Source organism: Gopherus flavomarginatus, chromosome 2 (assembly GCF_025201925.1).
Source record: "Gopherus flavomarginatus isolate rGopFla2 chromosome 2, rGopFla2.mat.asm, whole genome shotgun sequence".
In the NCBI taxonomy this organism is placed as follows: Eukaryota; Metazoa; Chordata; order Testudines; family Testudinidae; genus Gopherus; species Gopherus flavomarginatus.
Genome location: NC_066618.1, coordinates 2,338,773 through 2,357,565, shown reverse-complemented (window position 1 = coordinate 2,357,565; position 18,793 = coordinate 2,338,773). Strand labels below are relative to the sequence as shown.

Sequence of the window (18,793 nt, the reverse complement as noted above, 5' to 3'; positions counted from 1 at the left end):
GAGCCCATCAGGACCTCCTAAGGAGGGTAGCACTCAATGTGGACCTCCAGGTGCAGGAGGTCCCGGAGGTAGGGGACCCGGCAGTGGACATTCTGTTGGCGGTTGCCTCACTAGAAGGGCCCTATCCATTTATTTGGACCTTCCAGGTGAATGCCGACCCTCTGTGGAGGGTACGACTACTTGTATGTCCGTCCGTCCTCCCTGCTCACTAGTCGTTGAGTCTGTTAAGGAAAGGGAACGGCATGGCCAGCAGGCATCAGCCCCGAAATCGAAGGAGGCTAGGCGAATGACCCTACTCAGCCACAAGGTGTACTCTGCAGGGGCCTTACAGCTCTACGTGGCAAATCAACAAGCCTTGCTTAGTCCCTCTAACACCTGGATGACGGTGGATAAGTTTATGGAGCTTCTCCATCAAGACTCCTGCCAAGAGTTCACTGCCCTCTTGGAGGAGGGGAAAAAGGTGGCCAGAGCTTCCCTCCAGGCCTCATGGCTTCAGGTTTCAAACCTCCGGCCGGAGCAGCAGTATACCATTCACAACTTACCATTTGATAAAGGCCTCTTTTGCGCTGAAGTCAACCCCAGGCTGCAAAGCCTGAAGGACAACACGGTCCTAATGCGCTCTCTCGGTGTGCATACGCAGACGACCTAACTCAGGCCTTTCCGTCCCCAGCCATCCACTGTACTCTGTGCCTAGCCACAGACAGGACTTTGGCAGACGGCGCGGCCGAGGTGGTCGCAAACGACCGTCAGGACCCCTAGAGGGCCAAGATAGAGGTCTCTCACAATCACCACTGGGACCAGAGATGAAATTTCGAAGGTGCGCCTGAGGGCGGCATACCAGTTACAGGCGGGATCCCACTCCTACTTCCCCTTGGCGTGGTCCCAGTTAACTCCAGTTTGCTGGCTCCTACACATGGTGGAGTATGGGTACCACCTCCAATTTGTTCCAACCCTGTCCCTCTTCAGGGACTCCTCTCCAGAGCAATTCCTCTTATAAGAGGTGCAGACACTGATGGACAAAAGGGGCAAGGGGCTTTACTCCCGTTATTCCCTAATCCCTAACTCGTACAGAGGTCTCAGACCTATCCTAGACCTACGAGGACTCAACCAGTTTATGATAAAGTTGAAGTTCCGTATGGTATCCCTGGGAACCATTATCCCGTCTTTGGATCCTGGAGACTGGTATGCCACCCTCAATATGAAGGACGCGTACTTTCACATTGCCACCTTCCCTCCGCACAGGAGATACTTCCGCTTTCAAGCCAACCGTCGGTACTTCCAGTTTACGGTCCTGCTGTTTGGCCTTTCTACAGCCCCATGGGCATTAACCAAGTGTATAGCCATAGTTGCCACCCACCTCCGCCGATGTCAGATATGCGTTTTCCGTATCTGGACGATTGGCTTATCTGAGGAGACTCCGAGACACAAGTCACTCAGCATGTGGGCATCGTCAAGGACCTATTCACATCTCTAGGCCTGATGATCTCTATGGAAACATCCACTCTGGTTCCCACACAGAGGTTAGACTTCCTAGGAGCTATCCTGGACTCCGACCTAGCCGGAGCCTGCTTACCACAGTCGTGGTTTCAGGTGATGGCAACAATCATCCAAGGGTCTGCAGACTTTCCCAACAACCTCGGCTCGCACTTGTCTGATTCCTGGGTCCCATGGCTGCCTGCAAGCTTGTAACCCAAGACGCCAAGCTCCGCCTCTGTCCTCTCCAAGTTTGGCTCAAATCGGCATACCAGCCGGACAGGGACCCAATGATCACGATAGTCACCATTCCCTCGAGCACCCTAGGCTCCCTAGAATGGTGGCTAACTCCCTCCCTGGTGTGGGCAGGGATGCCGTTCCATCCGCCCGAGCCCTCACTGTCCCTGATGACGGACGCATCATCTCTTGGCTCGGGTGCTCACCTCAGTCACCTTCGAGTTTAAGGCCTTTGGTCTTCTCAGGAGCTGGCGTTCCACATCAATGTCCAAAAATGAGAGCAGTCTGCCTGGCGTGCCAGGGGTTCCAGCAGCAGCTGCGAGGCCGTGGTGTCTGTGTTTACAGCCAACACAACGGCCATGTGCTACATAAACAACGAGGTAGGGACATGGTCCTCCTCCTTTTGTCAGGAGGCCATCCATCTCTGGGACTTTTGCATAGCCCACTCGATTAAATCTGGTAGTGTCCTTTCTCCCAGGCATTCGGAACGCCTTGCCGCTTTGACTCAGCAGGTCTTTCCTGTCTCATGAGTGGTCGCTCTGCCCAATGTGATGCATTCTGTTGCCAGAAGTGGGGACTTTTCCTCACATAGACCTGTTCGCTTAGCGCGAGAACAGGAAATGTCCGAGGTCCTGCTCCTTCCAAGGTCTCTCCCCAGGATCGATCTCGGCCCTTCCACGGCATGAGGAAAGCATCCAACACCTTTATGCCTTCCCACCATTCCCCCTGGCTCATTGGGTCATGCTCAAACTTCGCAGGGGCAGGGCGCACATCATCATGATCACTCCAGCGTGGTCCAGGCAGCACTGATACACCATGTTGCTCGACCTGTCAATAGCCAACCCAATTACCCTGCCACCCCACCCAGACCTCATAACTCAGGACCACGGCAGGCTTCACCACCCGGACCTGCAGTCTCTTCACCTCACGGTGTGGCTGCTGCGTAACTTAATTGGGGTAGCAGGAAGCCTTCCACCTGGTCAGCGTACCTGGCAGAGTGGTAGCGTTTCTCCTACAGGTGCAAAACACTTGATCTTACTCCTGCTGAGGTCTCCATCCCCTCTATTTTGGACTACCCTCTGGCCTACAACAGCAGGGCCTAGCGGTGTCATCGCTGAGGGTACACTTGGCAGCCATCTCTACCTTCCACCCAGGCTAAGGTGGTCGTTCCATGTTCTCACACTCTATGGTTTCGAGGTTCCTCAAGGGCTTGGAGCGCTTACACCCTCAGGTACGCCGCCCAGCCCCAACCTGGGACCTCAACCTGGTTTTAACCAGATTTGTCTCCCCCATTCAAGCCGTTAGCGACCTGCTTGCTGATATACCTGTCTTGGAAGACAGCTTTCCTCGTAGCCATTACATTGGCCAGACGAGTCTCCGAGCTCAGGGCTTTTACGGTGGTTCCGCCGTACAGTATGTTCACAAAGACAAGGTGCAGTTATGACCACACCCGGCTTTCCTCCCTAAGGTGGCTTCAGCCTTTCATGTTGCCCACACTCAACGCAGTGGGGACGACAATTGCATTCCCTGGACGTCTGTAGAGCGCTCGCATTTATATTGAGCGGACAAAACCATTTAGTAAAACGCCCCAACTCTCGGTCGCAGTAGCAGACTGAAGGAAAGGCCTACCTGTTTCCTCTCGGAGGATCTCATCTTGGGTGATGACGTGCATCCGCACTTGTTATGATTTGGCTCACGTTTCCCCAAGCCACATCACCATGCATTCTACCAGGGCTCAGGCTTTATCTGCCGCCTTGCTGGCTCGTGTACCTACCCACGAGATCTATCGCGCAGCTCCATGGTCCTCAGTCCATACCTTTTGCTTTGCATTATGCTCTGGTTCAACAGTCAAGAGGTGCTGCAGTCTCTGGCTCAGCAGTTTTACATTCTGCCACATTTCACTCCGACCCCACCGCCGACGTAAGGCTTGGGAATCGCCTAACTGGAATGGATATGAGCAAGCGCTCGAAGAAGAAAAGACGGTTACTCACCTTTGTAACTGTTGTTCTTCGAGATGTGTTGCTCATATCCATTCCAAACCCGCCCTCCTTCCCCTCTGTTGGAGTAGCCGGCAAGAAGGAACTGAGGGGTGGCTGGGTCAGCAAGGGTATATAGCCGGTGCCATAGCGGCGCCACTCCAGGGGGCACCCAGCTGACCCACCGAGTGTTGCTAGGGTAAAAATCTTCTGACGAACGTGCATGCGGCGTGCGCGCACCTAACTGGAATGGATATGAGCAACACATCTTGAACAACAGTTACAAAGGTGAGTAACAGTCTTATATTTACGTGCCAGATGTGCTAAAGATTAATATGTCCCTTCATGCTTCAACCACCATTATAGAGGACATGTGTCCATGCTGGTGGTGGGTTCTGCTCAATAACAATCCAAAGCAGTTTGGGCTTGCACACATTCATTTTCATCATCTGAGTCAGATGCCACCAACAGAAGGTTGGGTTTTTGTTTTTTTTTTGTTTTTTTTTGTTGGTTTGGGTTCTGCAGTTTCTGCATCAGCGTGCTGCTCTTTTAAGACTTACAAAAGCATGCTCCACACCTCATCCCTCTTGGATTTTGGAAGGCACTTCAGATTCTTAAACCTTGAGTCGAGTGCTGTAGTTATACAGAAACTTCACTTTGTGTGTTGTCAGATCTGCAGTGAAAGAGTTCATTTTAAGAACATGTGCTGGGTTATCATCTGAGACAGCTATAACATGAAATATATGACAGAATGCAGGTAAAAACAGAGCAGGAGACATACAATTCTTCCCTGAGGTGTTCAGTCACAACTGTAATTAATGCTTGCTTTTTTTTTTTAACGAGCATAATAAACATGGAAGCATGTTCTCTGCAGTGGTGGCTGAAGCATGAAGAGGCATACAAATTTGTAGCATTCTGGCATGTAAATATCTTGCAAGGCTGGCTACACAGGTGCCATGCGAGCACCTGTTCTCATTTTCAGGTGATGTAAATAAGAAGCAGGCAGCATTATCTCCCATAAATGTAAACAAACTTGTTTGTCTGAGCAGTTGGCTGAACAAGAAGTAGGACTGAGTGGACTTGTAGGCTCTAAAGTTTTACATGGTTTTAGTTTTGAGTGCAGTTTATGTAACAAAATAATTCTATATTTGTATGTTGCACTCTCACAATTCAGAGATTGCACTGCAGTACTTCTATGAGGGTAAATTCTTTTGTTATGCAGTTTCCCCTCTCTTGGTTTAATGCTTATCTCCCTCTTCCCCTCAGTGCCATGGCCCTGCTGCTGCTGCTGCTGTGCCCAGGCATAGGGTGGTGAGGGTGGGGCCACACAAGGACTGGGTGCTGGGCTGGTGCGGTCTGCCATTGCTCCTCTTCATGCAGACTGAGGTCTCCCTCTCTGGATCACTGCAGCCAGCCTTCAGGCAGCTGGGTCCTGCCCAGGATGGATCCTGCACCTACGCCCTGCTGAGCAGAGCACCTACCGTCACCACTCAGGGACAGATTTGCACCTTATGCACCTCTAGGCACAGCATCTTCAGCACCCATCCCCCCTACACTGATCCTGGTGTGTTCCATAAAAATTGAAACTTTTTTTAACCCACTTTTAACTTATAGGCACCCCTAAAATGCAAGTGGCCCCAGGCATTTGCCTACTATGCCTAATTGGAAATCCAGCCCTATCACTGTCCCAGCCCAGGACCCTGGGTGCAGGGTCTCGCCACCACTTTCATAAAGCTGACATGGGGTGGCAGCGGATCACACACAGGACGTGCCCCCACCCCTGACCCACAGAGCTGTGTCAGCAGGGACCCCCAGGCAGGAACCCAGGGGAGTGGGAGCAGCAGCCAGCGGTCTCTGCTTTATTCTGTGTACAGAATGAGTGCTCGAGCTCAAATCTCAGACCGACAGCCTCCCCTTCCCCTTCCCTCTCTTCTTACTGTGTCCCTGGCCTCCTTCCAGTGACCCCTGCAGTCACACCGCCTCTTCCCCCCCGCCTCACTCATTCCAGGCCCATGCTAACTGCCACCTCCTCTCCCTCTCATTCTCTCGTCCGCCCCGTCCTGGCTCTCGGGTATCAGCTGAACTCTGGTGCACGTGCTCCACACCCTTGGGAGGGGAGCTCCGCTCACAGGGCCCCATTTCCTCCTCCAGCTTCCCCCTGGCCCCTTCCTACCTGCAGGAGCTCAGGCCACACCCCAGCCCTTCCTGTGAACAATGGCAGCAGGGCTCACTCACTACCCTGGTGGCGGGACTGGGACCCGGCAGCTCCTCTCCACCCTATGTTCCTCCTGTACTCCCTATTCCCTCTACTGCCCATTCCTGTGAGTCCCCCCACCCTCATACCAGTTACCAGCCCAGCCCCCGGCCCCTCTGCTTTTCTGCTCAGGCCCCTCCCTCCCATCCATCACCCTCCCCTCTGCCTTCGCCCTGCCCTGCCCTGCCCCTGGTAGCCAAGCAGCAGGTGCTCGGTGATGGTGAGAAGCAGCAGCTCAGCACGCTCCCCACTGGCACACAGAGCTACCAGCATCGAGCCTGGAGACAGCCTGTGCTGTGCTCAGTGACCTCCAGCCCCACAGACAGACCATGTGTCCCCATTCAGTCCAGCACATTGGGTGTCGACAGCTGTGTCTTGTCTTAGGGATGTTGCTAGTTCCTTGATCTTACTGAGATACGGGAAACTGCACCTGCTGGTAATTCGGAGAATCTGCTGAGTCCATAGATTCAGGGGTCAGCAACTGGGTGCCAAAGGTTGCCGACCCCTTCCATAGACATTGTTACTGAGACCTGGCTGGATTAGGTGTGCTGCAGGGTGGGCGCTGGGGTTACCTCCTCTTGGGGATGCTGCCAATCTCTCCAAAAGTGCTCGGCCTGCTCTTGGGGATCTTTCACTCCCCACACTGGGCACAGAGTCAAGTGACATGCACATGTATCCCAAAGATCTGCCCATGAACCTCAATCTGATTTCACAGCACCTCTCCCCTTCCAATCCTGGGGCTGCAGCCTTCCCTCCCCATCCACCGCTTTATCCCCAGTCAAGGCCGGTGCAAGGAAGTTTTGCACACCCCCCCCCCCAGCCCTGCAGCAGCTCCCCGCACCCAGCCCCCATGGCAGCTCCCCACTCCCTGGCCCGAGGAGCCCTGCAGTAGCTGTGCACCAGAGCTCACCTCTGCTCCGTGTCCACCCTGGGCTGGCGGCTGCCACTGCCGCCGGCAGCTCAGACTCCCTCTCTGTCCCAGCAGTGGCTGCTCAACCATTTTAAAAAAATTTGGGGGCTCCCCGCTTTTTGGCATCCCCAAATCTTGGCACCCTAGGCAACTGCCTAGTCCTCATAAATGGTTGCACCGGCCCTGTCCCCGGTTTACCCTGTTCCAGCCTCATTTCAAATCGGCCCCAACTTGCTGCATCCTGCTCTTCTCCAGTCTTGGACCCACAGCTGTGCCAATAAACTCCAGTCTTCATCCGCTGCTTCTGTCTGGAACCAAACACAGCTCCATTAACAGGCCTCAGACCCAAATGCAGTACTCTCCAGTCCTAGGTCTGTCCTAACCAGATGGTGCTAAGTGCTGTGCTGTGCGATTGTTTTCCCAGTATATAAAGGTTCACTAGGATGAGACGTAACTCACTTCACTTTCAGAAGGAGTTATTTGGAGCCACAAATCTTTGTCTGCCCCCTCTTTGGTACCTGCGTAGTGACATTTTGAATCTGTCACACTTGTTCCCAACAGGGCTGGGGAGCGGCAGCCGACTCACTGGGGAATCAGACCTGAGGATCATCCTCGTCGGTAAGAGTGGAGGTGGCAAAAGTGCGACAGGAAACACCATCCTTGGGCAGGAGAAGTTTAAGTCCGTACTGGAGGCAGTGCCCGTTACTCAGACATGTAGCAAAGGCAGCAGGGACTGGAATGGAAGGAAGGCTGTGGTTATCGACACGCCTGCTATTTTTGACACCAAGGACTCTGATGAACAAACCATCTGTGAGATCTGTCGCTGCGTCGTGCTCTCCTCCCCAGGGCCCCACGCTCTGGTGCTGGTGACCCAGCTGGGCCGTTTCACTGAGGAAGACAGGCACGCCGTGCAGAGAGTACAAGAGATTTTTGGCCCCGAAGCCTTGAATTACATGATCATTTTATTCACCCGCAAAGAAGACTTACGGAGTGGAACCCTGGAGCAGTATATCTCCCACTCGGATAACAAACAGCTTCAGGAGCTGATCAAACAGTGTCAGGGCCGATACTGCGCTTTCAACAATAAAGCTACAAAGGATGAACGGGCTGCCCAGGCTGAAGAGTTGATGACTAGGATTGCTCGTATGGTGGAAGAGAAGAAAGACCAATCATTCTACACTAATGAGGTGTATGAAAAGGCTAAGAGTCTTCCAAAGGTAAAAGCCATGTTTTGTGAGAAAGATAAAAGAACACGTCAGTGTGTAAAAGGGGTGGCTGAGCTGAGAGAATTGATAAAAACGCAGAAATCCTTTGAGAAAAAAACAAAGAAGCCTAGTTCCTGGAGTTGGCCTTTCTCAGTACCAAGTATCTCAATGCCAGAATATTCGTGGTTGAGAAATGATGGTAACTGAGCTACGTCTATTTTCTGGTTCTCCTGTGGTTTTACCAGGCTTTGTAGTGGCTCAGGAATTAGAGATGGCAGGAAAAGAACTTTTTTTATCTCTTCTTCTTAAGTAAAATTTTCAAAGCGTCTCATGGTGTATCTACACAACATTTTGGAGTGTGCGAGAGTACGTCTCTCAGCCCAGGTTGATAAAAGCCCAACCAAACCCTTAGGCTCCAGAACCCGAGCTTTAGCTCGAGCTGAAGCTTCCCAGAGCTGTTGCTAATGCTGGTTTTAGAGCACTAGTGTGAGTCCTGCTAGCCCAGGCGGTAATGCTTGCTCCAAAATGCTGTGCAGACGTACTCCATGTGACTTCAGAGCCTGTGTCCTACTTTCTCCAGGTCTTGGGGGGCTGAGACTTCGGAGGATTGTTCTCGACAGTATCTACTCCAATGTGTTCCATTCAGTGTTAAACAAATCACTATTGGAAATAATCTTTGTTGATTAAAGCCCTATTATCTGTTAAGAAAATGTCCTGCTACCCTAATTTGTTCTTTTCTTCAATGTCACCCAGTTATCCCTATGTATAAACTTTCAGCCCATCCTAAACAATTCAGTTCTTCCAAATGCCCAACCCATTTTACTGCTCTTCTCCAGCACCCTTGTAATTCATCTTTTCTGGTCGTGAAATGCCAAGATCTGAAAGTACCATTCCAGGAGTGATCACTCCAGGAGTTCAAGCCAGTCCTGTCACCTCCCTGCTCTGGGACATGATGGCTCTGCAGCCCAAAGGCAGATTGGCTTTGTCTGCTAACACGTCACATGACAAACTCTCCTGTCTAATGTATGGGATGTGAGGGAAACACACAATCTCTTAAAGTCATTAAAAGAATTTCACTGTTCCATAGCTCTACGAATTCCTAAGTCCTGCATCTCTACAGCTCATATGTCCTCACCCTATATTAGTGCAGAGTGTTTGTTTATACAGAGATCAATAAGTCAAACCATTAATTAGGATTTGTTCTTTACTACTATTATGAACTGAGAAATCTGTACCAAAGACATCTTATTGTGAAAATGTGTCTTAGACTGTTTAATTTTGAGTGGTTTATTCTGCAGCAATCTTTAGAGATGTTGAATTATTTTATATTCATGTTTTTGATTTATGATGATGAAATTGAGCCTGTAATCTAAGCTTCTGATCTATGAAATATTAGACAGGTGTAGTGAAAAATAAATGAAATTACAATTAATTTGGTTGAGACTTTTTTTTTGTTGATACATTGGTTGCCAAAGCTTGTAAAAGCCGGCAGAAGATACGTACCCTTTAAAGAGAGAGACCCTAACAGGCGTTCTCCTTGTTCTTCTAAAGTATTACAGAAGTAATAGTTTCCTGGTAACAAATATTAGAATTGTACATGCAAGACTAGGTCTGGATTCTGCTTTCTCTAACTCTAAGCTGGTTTGTCTCTAAAAACTACTCTTACAGTTTGCACTTGTATTTCAGTGAGTTACAATAAAATATTTTCACCCTAAGAGAACAAAACAAAATCCCATATTTGTAACCACATGTAAAACAGAGATGAAAATCACCCTAGTGCAGGGAGTCAGCACCAGGCCAAGGCACCACTTTAAACCCACTTATGGTACTTAAAATAGATCTTTAAGTAGATTTGTGTGTGTGTGTGTGTGTGTGTGTGTGTGTGTGCGCGCGCGCACTGCCTCTGTATAGGGGTGAAATTCACCCATAACATTTCAGTTACAGGCCCCATCTCTGAACATGTTTATATTGACACTTACATAAAGAATTTAGACTGATTAAAAATCTGAGAACTCGTTAAAATATTTAAACGTGTTTGTAAAAAATCATAAGCTGAAATTGAACACCAGCCATAAGAACAGCCACACTTTGTCAGACCAATGGTCCATCGGGCCCAGGATCCCGTCTTCCAACAGTGGCAGGTACATAAGAGGGAATGAATAGAACAGGAATCATTGAGTGATCCTCCCTTTTTGTCCACTCCCAGCTTCTGGTGGTCAGTTTTAGGACACCCAGAGCATGGGGATTGAGTCTCTGATCATTTTGGCTAATAGCCATGATGGAGTTATCCTCCATCAACTTATCTAGTTCTTTTTTGAACCCTGGTATATTTTTGGCCTTCAGAACATCCTCTGGCAATGAATACCACATGTTGACTGTGCGCTGCGTGAAGAACTTCCTTTTGTTTGCTTTTAAACCTGCTGCCTATTAATTTCATCAGATCACCTCTAGTTCTTGTGTTTATGTGATTGGGATCAGTAACACAGCCCTATTCCCTTTCTCAATACCACTCATAACTGTATAGACTCTATCATAGTCTCCTTAATCGTCTTTTTACTTGAACAATCCTAGTCTCTTCAATCTCTCCTTGTGTGGAAACTGTTCCATACATTTTTGTTAGCTTCTCTGTGCATTTTTCATTTCTAATATCTTTTTACAGGTGGGGTGCCCAGAACTGCACAGCATGGATTTCTATAGTGGCAGATATTGTCATTATCAGTCCTTTTCCTACTAGTTCCTGTCATTCTTTAGGTTTTTTTAACTGCCTCTGCACATTGAGCAGATGTTTTCAGAGAACATGACTCCAACATCTCCTTCTTGGGTAGTAACAGCCAGTTTAGACCCCCTCATTTTGTATGTATAGTTGGGATTATGTTTTCCAACGTGAATTACTTTGTACTTATCAATACTGAATTTCATTGAGAATTTTGCTGCCTGGTCACCCAGCTTTGTTGAATCCCTTCTTAATTCTTGCAGTCAATGTTGGATTTAACTACCTTGAGTAATTTTGCATCATCTGAAAACTTTGCCTTCTTCTGTTTAACCCATTTTTCTAGATCATTTATGAATATGTTAAAGAGCACAGGCAGGAGTGGCACCAGGATTTTTGGCGCCCTAAGTGCAGGGCCGGCTCTAGCCATTTTGCTACCCCAAGCCCGGCAACACACCAAGGGGGGCGCTCTGCCGCTCTCTGGTCCCGTGGCTCCGGTGGACCTGCCGCAGGCATGCTTTTGGATGCTCCACTGGAGCCGTGGGACCAGCGGACCCTCCGAAGGCACACCTATTGAACCAATCACAGAAGGCCCCTCAGCGTGGGTAGTAGGAGCAGAGAAAGAGAAGGGGGGGGCTAAGCAAGGAGCCGTACCAACTACAATATTTCTTCCTTATTTACTAGTATCATAAAGGCTCTGAGAGTCGAGCCCCTGGCTTAATGAGCAGCAAAGAATCCTGTGGCACCTTATAGACTAACAGACGTTTTGGAGCATGAGCTTTCGTGGGTGAATACCCACTTCCTCAGATGCATGTAATGGAAATATCCAGGGGCAGGTATATATATGTGTGCTAGCAAGCAAGCTAGAGATAACGAGGTCAGTTCAATCAGGGAGGATGAGGCCCTGTTCTAGCATTTGAGGTGTGAAAACCAAGAGAGGAGAAACTGGTTCTGTAATTGGCAAGCCATTCACAGTCTTTGTTCAATCCTGAGCTGATGGTGTCAAATTTGCAGATGAACTGAAGCTCAGCAGTTTCTCTTTGAAGTCTGGTCCTGAAGTTTTTTTGCTGCAGGATGGCCACCTTAAGGTCTGCTATAGTGTGGCCAGGGAGGTTGAAGTGCTCTCCTACAGGTTTTTGTATATTGCCATTCCTAATGTCTGATTTGTGTCCATTTATCCTTTTCCGTAGAGACTGTCCGGTTTGGCCGATGTACATAGCAGAGGGGCATTGCTGGCATATGATGGCGTATATTACATTGGTGGATGTGCAGGTGAATGAACCAGTGATGGTGTGGCTGATCTGGTTAGGTCCTGTGATGGTGTCGCTGGTGTAGATATGTGGGCAGAGTTGGCATCGAGGTTTGTTGCATGGATTGGTTCCTGAGCTAGAGTTATTATGGTGTGGTGTGCAGTTACTGGTGAGAATATGTTTCAGGTTGGCAGGTTGTCTGTGAGCAAGGATTGGCCTGCCACCCAAGGCCTGTGAAAGTGTGGGATCATTGTCCAGGATGGGTTGTAGATCCTTGATGATGCGTTGGAGGGGTTTTAGCTGGGGGCTGTATGTGATGGCCAGTGGAGTCCTGTTGGTTTCTCTCTTGGGTTTGTCTTGCAGTAGGAGGCTTCTGGGTACACGTCTGGCTCTGTTGATCTGTTTCCTTATTTCCTCGTGCGGGTATTGTAGTTTTGAGAATGCTTGGTGGAGATTTTGTAGGTGTTGGTCTCTGTCTGAGGGGTCAGAGCAGATGCGGTTGTACCTCAGTGCTTGGCTGTAGACAATGGATCGTGTGATGTGCCCGGGATGGAAGCTGGAGGCATGAAGGTAGGCATAGCGGTCGGTGGGTTTTCGATATAGGGTGGTGTTAATGTGACCATCACTTATTTGCACCGTGGTGTCAAGAAAGTGGACCTCCCGTGTAGATTGATCCAGGCTGAGGTTGATGGTGGGGTGGAAGCTGTTGAAATCATGGTGGAATTTTTCCAGAGTCTCCTTCCCATGGGTCCAGATGATGAAGATGTCATCAATGTAGCGTAGATAGAGAAGGGGTGTGAGTGGACGAGAGCTGAGGAAGCGTTGTTCCAGGTCGGCCATGAAGATATTGGCATATTGTGGGGCCATGCGGGTGCCCATAGCAGTGCCACTGATCTGGAGATATATATTGTCATCAAATTTGAAATAGTTGTGTGTAAGTATAAAGGCACAGAGCTCAGCAGCCAGTTGTGCTGTGGCATCATCAGGGATAGTGTTCCTGACAGCTTGTATTCCATCTGTGTGTGGGATGTTTGTGTAGAGAGCCTCTACATCCATGGTGGCTAGGATGGTGTTTTCTGGGAGGTCACCAATGCATTGTAGTTTCCTCAGGAAATCAGTGGTGTCGCGGAGATAGCTGGGAGTGCTGGTGGCATAGGGTCTGAGTAGAGAGTCCATATATCCAGACAGTCCTTCAGTGAGAGTGCCAATGCCCGAGATGATGGGGCGTCCAGGATTGCCTGGTTTGTGGATCTTGGGTAGTAGATAGAATAACCCTGGTCGGGGCTCTAGGGGTATGTTGATTTCTTCTGGTGTTAGTGTAGGGAGTGTCCTGAGTAGATGCTGTAGTTTCTTAGTGTATTCCTCAGTGGGATCTGAGGGAAGTGGCCTGTAGAATTTGGTATTGGAGAGTTGTCTGGCTGCCTCCTTTTGATAGTCAGACCTGTTCATGATGACAACGCACCTCCTTTATCAGCCTCTTTGATGATAATGTCAGGGTGGTTTCTGAGGCTGTGGATGGCATTGCGTTCTGCACGACTTAGGTTGTGAGGCAAGCGATGTTGTTGTTCCACGATTTCTGCCTGTGCACGCCGGCGGAAGCATTCAATGTATAGGTCCAGGCTGTCATTTCGACCCTCAGGAGGAGTCCATGTGGAGTTCTTTTTCTTGTGCTGTTGGTGGGAGGGCACCCGTGTATCAGTGCACTGTTCAGTGTTTGTCCTGGAAGTATTCTTTGAGTCGGAGACGGCGAAAGTAGGCTTCCAGATCGCCACAGAACTGTATCATGTTGGTGGGGGTGGCAGGGCAGAAAGAGAGTCCCCGAGATAGGACAGACTTTTCTTCTGGGCTGAGTGTGTAGTTGGATAGATTGACGATATTGCTGGGTGGGTTAGGGGTACCACTGTTGTGGCCCCATGTGGCAGGTAGGAGTTTAGACAGCTTACAGTCCTTTTTCCTTTGAAGAGAGGTGAAGTGAGTAATGTAGATCTCCTGTCTTATTCTAGTGAAGTCCGTTTGTATAGAAGTTTGGTTATTAATGAGAGTCTCCAGGTTGGAGAGCTCTTTTTTGATGTTTTCCTGTTTGCTGTATAGGATGCTGATCAGGTGGTTCCTCAGTTTTTTTGATAGAGTCTGACATAATCTCTCACTGTGGTCTGTGTAGTATGTAGATAGCAGTGGATTTTTTACCTTTAGTCCATTTGGTATGATGTCCATCCGTTTGCATTTGGAAAGGAAGATGATATCTGTCTGTATTTGTGCAAGTTTCTTCATGAGGTTGATGGATTTCCATTCCATACGGCTAAATGCAGTGCCTTGCATGGTGTCAAGTATCAGAGGGTAGCCGTGTTAGTCTGGATCTGTAAAAGCAGCAAAGAATCCTGTGGCACCTTATAGACTAACAGACGTTTTGGAGCATGAGCTTTCGTGGGTGAATACCCACTTCCTCAGATGCATGTAATGGAAATATCCAGGGGCAGGTATATATATGTGTGCTAGCAAGCAAGCTAGAGATAACGAGGTCAGTTCAATCAGGGAGGATGAGGCCCTGTTCTAGCATTTGAGGTGTGAAAACCAAGAGAGGAGAAACTGGTTCTGTAATTGGCAAGCCATTCACAGTCTTTGTTCAATCCTGAGCTGATGGTGTCAAATTTGCAGATGAACTGAAGCTCAGCAGTTTCTCTTTGAAGTCTGGTCCTGAAGTTTTTTTGCTGCAGGATGGCCACCTTAAGGTCTGCTATAGTGTGGCCAGGGAGGTTGAAGTGCTCTCCTACAGGTTTTTGTATATTGCCATTCCTAATGTCTGATTTGTGTCCATTTATCCTTTTCCGTAGAGACTGTCCGGTTTGGCCGATGTACATAGCAGAGGGGCATTGCTGGCATATGATGGCGTATATTACATTGGTGGATGTGCAGGTGAATGAACCAGTGATGGTGTGGCTGATCTGGTTAGGTCCTGTGATGGTGTCGCTGGTGTAGATATGTGGGCAGAGTTGGCATCGAGGTTTGTTGCATGGATTGGTTCCTGAGCTAGAGTTATTATGGTGTGGTGTGCAGTTACTGGTGAGAATATGTTTCAGGTTGGCAGGTTGTCTGTGAGCAAGGATTGGCCTGCCACCCAAGGCCTGTGAAAGTGTGGGATCATTGTCCAGGATGGGTTGTAGATCCTTGATGATGCGTTGGAGGGGTTTTAGCTGGGGGCTGTATGTGATGGCCAGTGAGTCCTGTTGGTTTCTCTCTTGGGTTTGTCTTGCAGTAGGAGGCTTCTGGGTACACGTCTGGCTCTGTTGATCTGTTTCCTTATTTCCTCGTGCGGGTATTGTAGTTTTGAGAATGCTTGGTGGAGATTTTGTAGGTGTTGGTCTCTGTCTGAGGGGTCAGAGCAGATGCGGTTGTACCTCAGTGCTTGGCTGTAGACAATGGATCGTGTGATGTGCCCGGGATGGAAGCTGGAGGCATGAAGGTAGGCATAGCGGTCGGTGGGTTTTCGATATAGGGTGGTGTTAATGTGACCATCACTTATTTGCACCGTGGTGTCAAGAAAGTGGACCTCCCGTGTAGATTGATCCAGGCTGAGGTTGATGGTGGGGTGGAAGCTGTTGAAATCATGGTGGAATTTTTCCAGAGTCTCCTTCCCATGGGTCCAGATGATGAAGATGTCATCAATGTAGCGTAGATAGAGAAGGGGTGTGAGTGGACGAGAGCTGAGGAAGCGTTGTTCCAGGTCGGCCATGAAGATATTGGCATATTGTGGGGCCATGCGGGTGCCCATAGCAGTGCCACTGATCTGGAGATATATATTGTCATCAAATTTGAAATAGTTGTGTGTAAGTATAAAGGCACAGAGCTCAGCAGCCAGTTGTGCTGTGGCATCATCAGGGATAGTGTTCCTGACAGCTTGTATTCCATCTGTGTGTGGGATGTTTGTGGCTTAATGAGGTTCTTTCAACTGAGGATGGCCCCCTCATTTGGCCCAGGTTAAGCACGATCCTGCGTTTCTGTATTCCCACAATAATTACAACATTGGTAACCATAGTTCACTACCCGACATTCAGCACTAAGGTGATTTGTACCCAACACCAGCCGAAGTTGAGCACATTGACACCATGGTGTCTGCTGAATGTGTAAGCAGAGCAGGAGCAAATTGTATTTACATAAACACACCCAAGTCTCTCCTGCTCCCAGCTAGCTGTCAGGGAAGCAGTCATTCAGACCCTGCTTATACTTGTAAAAGGCAGGATGGACCCATGAAAAAAAGGCCTGTCCCTTGATCTCAGTGGGGCTGGAACCTCCACTTGGTGCCTGGCCAAAGGGTGTGTTCAGTGCTATGCATGGCCAGGCTGTGCTGCGGGGTTTGGGGACGAGTGTTACCGGGGAAAGCGGCTAACAGCAGCCCCTAGCACTGCAGCTCTGATGGCATCAGGCTAACAGAGCACCTGGGGCTCCCTGGCTCCCATGGCCTTTCTGCAGGTCCCTCCTCAGCACAGGGCATGTGGCAGGAAATGACCCAGCTGTAACCCCCTCTCCTGGCACGGGACAGATGGAGGGGAGCGAGGAGCAGCCAGAGGGGATGATGGTGCCACCCAGCCACTGAAACACAAGACAAATGCAATCAAACCTGCCGACCCCAGCTACTGCCTGCAACGTGCTCCCAGAGAGAGTGAGCGAATGCACCTTCAGCAGCCATGGGGGAGGAGGAACCCTGGTGTGAAATGGGGGAGCAGAGGGGAACACACAGCCCAAGTTTTAGTCTTGTGCTCTCTCTCCACATTCTCCCTGCTAGGGCCACAGCACTGGACTCGGTTTGGTTTGCTTGATAATAAAACATTAGCCAGGCTCTGGTGTTTCCAGATCACTCTGTGCTGCAGGGAGCAGCCTGCTCTGGAGATGGGCAAGGGGCTGGACAGGCCTTTCCCACCTCTAAGGGCTGAGACTACAGGAAAATCTCTCCCTGCAGAGGGGAAGGTAGAGAAACCAGGTCTGTCTGTGCTGTGGGCGGCTGCTCGCCCACTGCTGGGGTTTGGCGCCACCGTGTGGCCTTTTGCTTCCCAAATTGATGATGTGAGTTAATTGCCATTGTTTATCCAGGCTGCTGTTACGATACCAACAGTGGGAAAGACAGAGGAGTTATTCACAGATTGTATCTTCCCCACTGGTGGATCTTGGGCTGTTTCATGTAACAGCAATACAGGGAGGAGACAAGGACAAAATCAGAAGCTTGGTAACTTTAGGGTGAATTTCTGCCAGCACAAGTGGCCAGGTGACTCCAAGAGCAGCCACACACACAGCAGAGCAGAACTTGGCTTCCCGTTGTCTCTTTCCTTGTGCAGCGTCTCCCTGGGGCTCATCAGCAAGGACTGAACCCAAGGGGCTGACACCTAAAACCAGGAGCCGCAGCACTTCGCCAAGCAAGCAGAGACACAGCCAGTGCTCTAGGCAGGGCTGGATTTATACCTTACACGCCCCTAGGCCCAGCATCTTCAGCGCTTCCCCACCCCCAGCCGACCTTTGTGTTTTCTGTAAGAAATGAAACTTTTAACCCACTTTTAACTTTTAGGTGACCCTATAACACTGGCGCCCCAGGCAGGTGCCTACTGTGGATAACTGGAAATCCGGCCCTGGTTCTAAGAATGTCCTGAACACACCGATACTGTCTGGCAAGCAGTGGTTAGTGACGTGGGGCTCAGCAGTTATACCGAGGAACACACAAATCACCAAATTTCTTATTACAGCCACTTCTGATCATCGAACATCAGTTTCTTAGCACCTAACCCAGTGTCAGGGATTTTTCTTATCCCGGACGGCTCAGGTTTCATTGTCAGACCACAAAGAGGCAGGTAACGACTAGCAAAAATCCAACTATCAAGTTCTTTATTGTAGCATGCCATACAACAGAGAACTGCCCATCTCACTCCATACAGAACCAGCCCCCCCTCCCGCAGATTTAGACTGCCTTTATTAGCTATTCCATCACGTCACAGCCACTTTGTCGCATTATCACTGTATTTTCCCACCATAGAAAGGAGGAACAAAGAACAACTGTTATGTCTTGATAAGCTTCATGGTTAGTACAAAAAAGTACAAGTTGCTTCAAAAAACTTCTGCAAGCATTTTCCCAGCCTTTGCAAGCTTTTTCTTATCTAGCAAGGTCATACAGTTGTTAAGATAAGTTCCTGTCTGCATCCTAAAACTTGCCCATACCAGTACTGCCCTGGCCTCTTCCTTTGTCATTCAGTGTTAAACGCATTCTGAACTATATGCATTTCCTCACCTTTTGGGGGCGAAGCCAGACTTTCAGACACCTGCTCCCCTACTTGGTGTAAACTTTGCTTGTACCAATCAGAAACGAACACACACAGTTTTTGGGCCCCGTCCCCTATGACACTTCTGTGATGTCATAGTGGGTATTTTAGGCTGGTCTGCCATGAGCAGGCAGAAGAGGAGAAAGAAAAAAGAATCCTGTGTATCTTGTGCACACCCGTAACCGAGCCTGATCACCTCGAAGCCTCTCTCAGCTCACGTGTTTTAAGCAGAGTTTCTACGTTTGCTGGTCGTTATGAGTTGGTTTGTATTCGTAAGTATTGGTTATTACTAAATGCTGCATCTGTGTTTATAAATATTGTTTACTGCACCTTTGTTTATAAATATCGTTTGATAGTAAATATTTTAGCCATTGTATGTTTTAAGTTCCATTAACCCTATTAGCTAATCATACGCTGCTCCCCTACCGCTTGTAACTATCCCCAATAAAACTTTAAATTAATTAATTTTAGTTGTGTGC

General features: G+C 49.1%; 2 protein-coding genes across 7 annotated transcripts in view; one reads left to right on the top strand and one right to left on the bottom strand.

Annotated features, from left to right (window-relative positions):
* LOC127045860 (GTPase IMAP family member 8-like) overlaps nucleotides 1-9,487 on the top strand; it is a 40,320-nt gene extending 30,833 nt beyond the window's left edge. For all 6 annotated transcript variants that reach the window (XM_050942607.1, XM_050942612.1, XM_050942609.1 and 3 more), the window contains one exon: nucleotides 7,412-9,487. In XM_050942607.1, coding sequence (XP_050798564.1) covers nucleotides 7,412-8,262 — 851 coding nt within the window. In that variant the 3' untranslated portion in view covers nucleotides 8,263-9,487. The remainder of the gene's footprint in view (nucleotides 1-7,411) is intronic.
* LOC127045874 (uncharacterized) overlaps nucleotides 1-13,311 on the bottom strand; it is a 243,380-nt gene extending 230,069 nt beyond the window's left edge. The window contains exon 1 of the mRNA XM_050942644.1: nucleotides 11,512-13,311. Within this exon, the coding sequence (XP_050798601.1) occupies nucleotides 11,653-13,191 (1,539 nt within the window). The 5' untranslated portion in view covers nucleotides 13,192-13,311 and the 3' untranslated portion in view covers nucleotides 11,512-11,652. The remainder of the gene's footprint in view (nucleotides 1-11,511) is intronic.
* Between the last annotated feature and the right edge of the window lie 5,482 nt (nucleotides 13,312-18,793).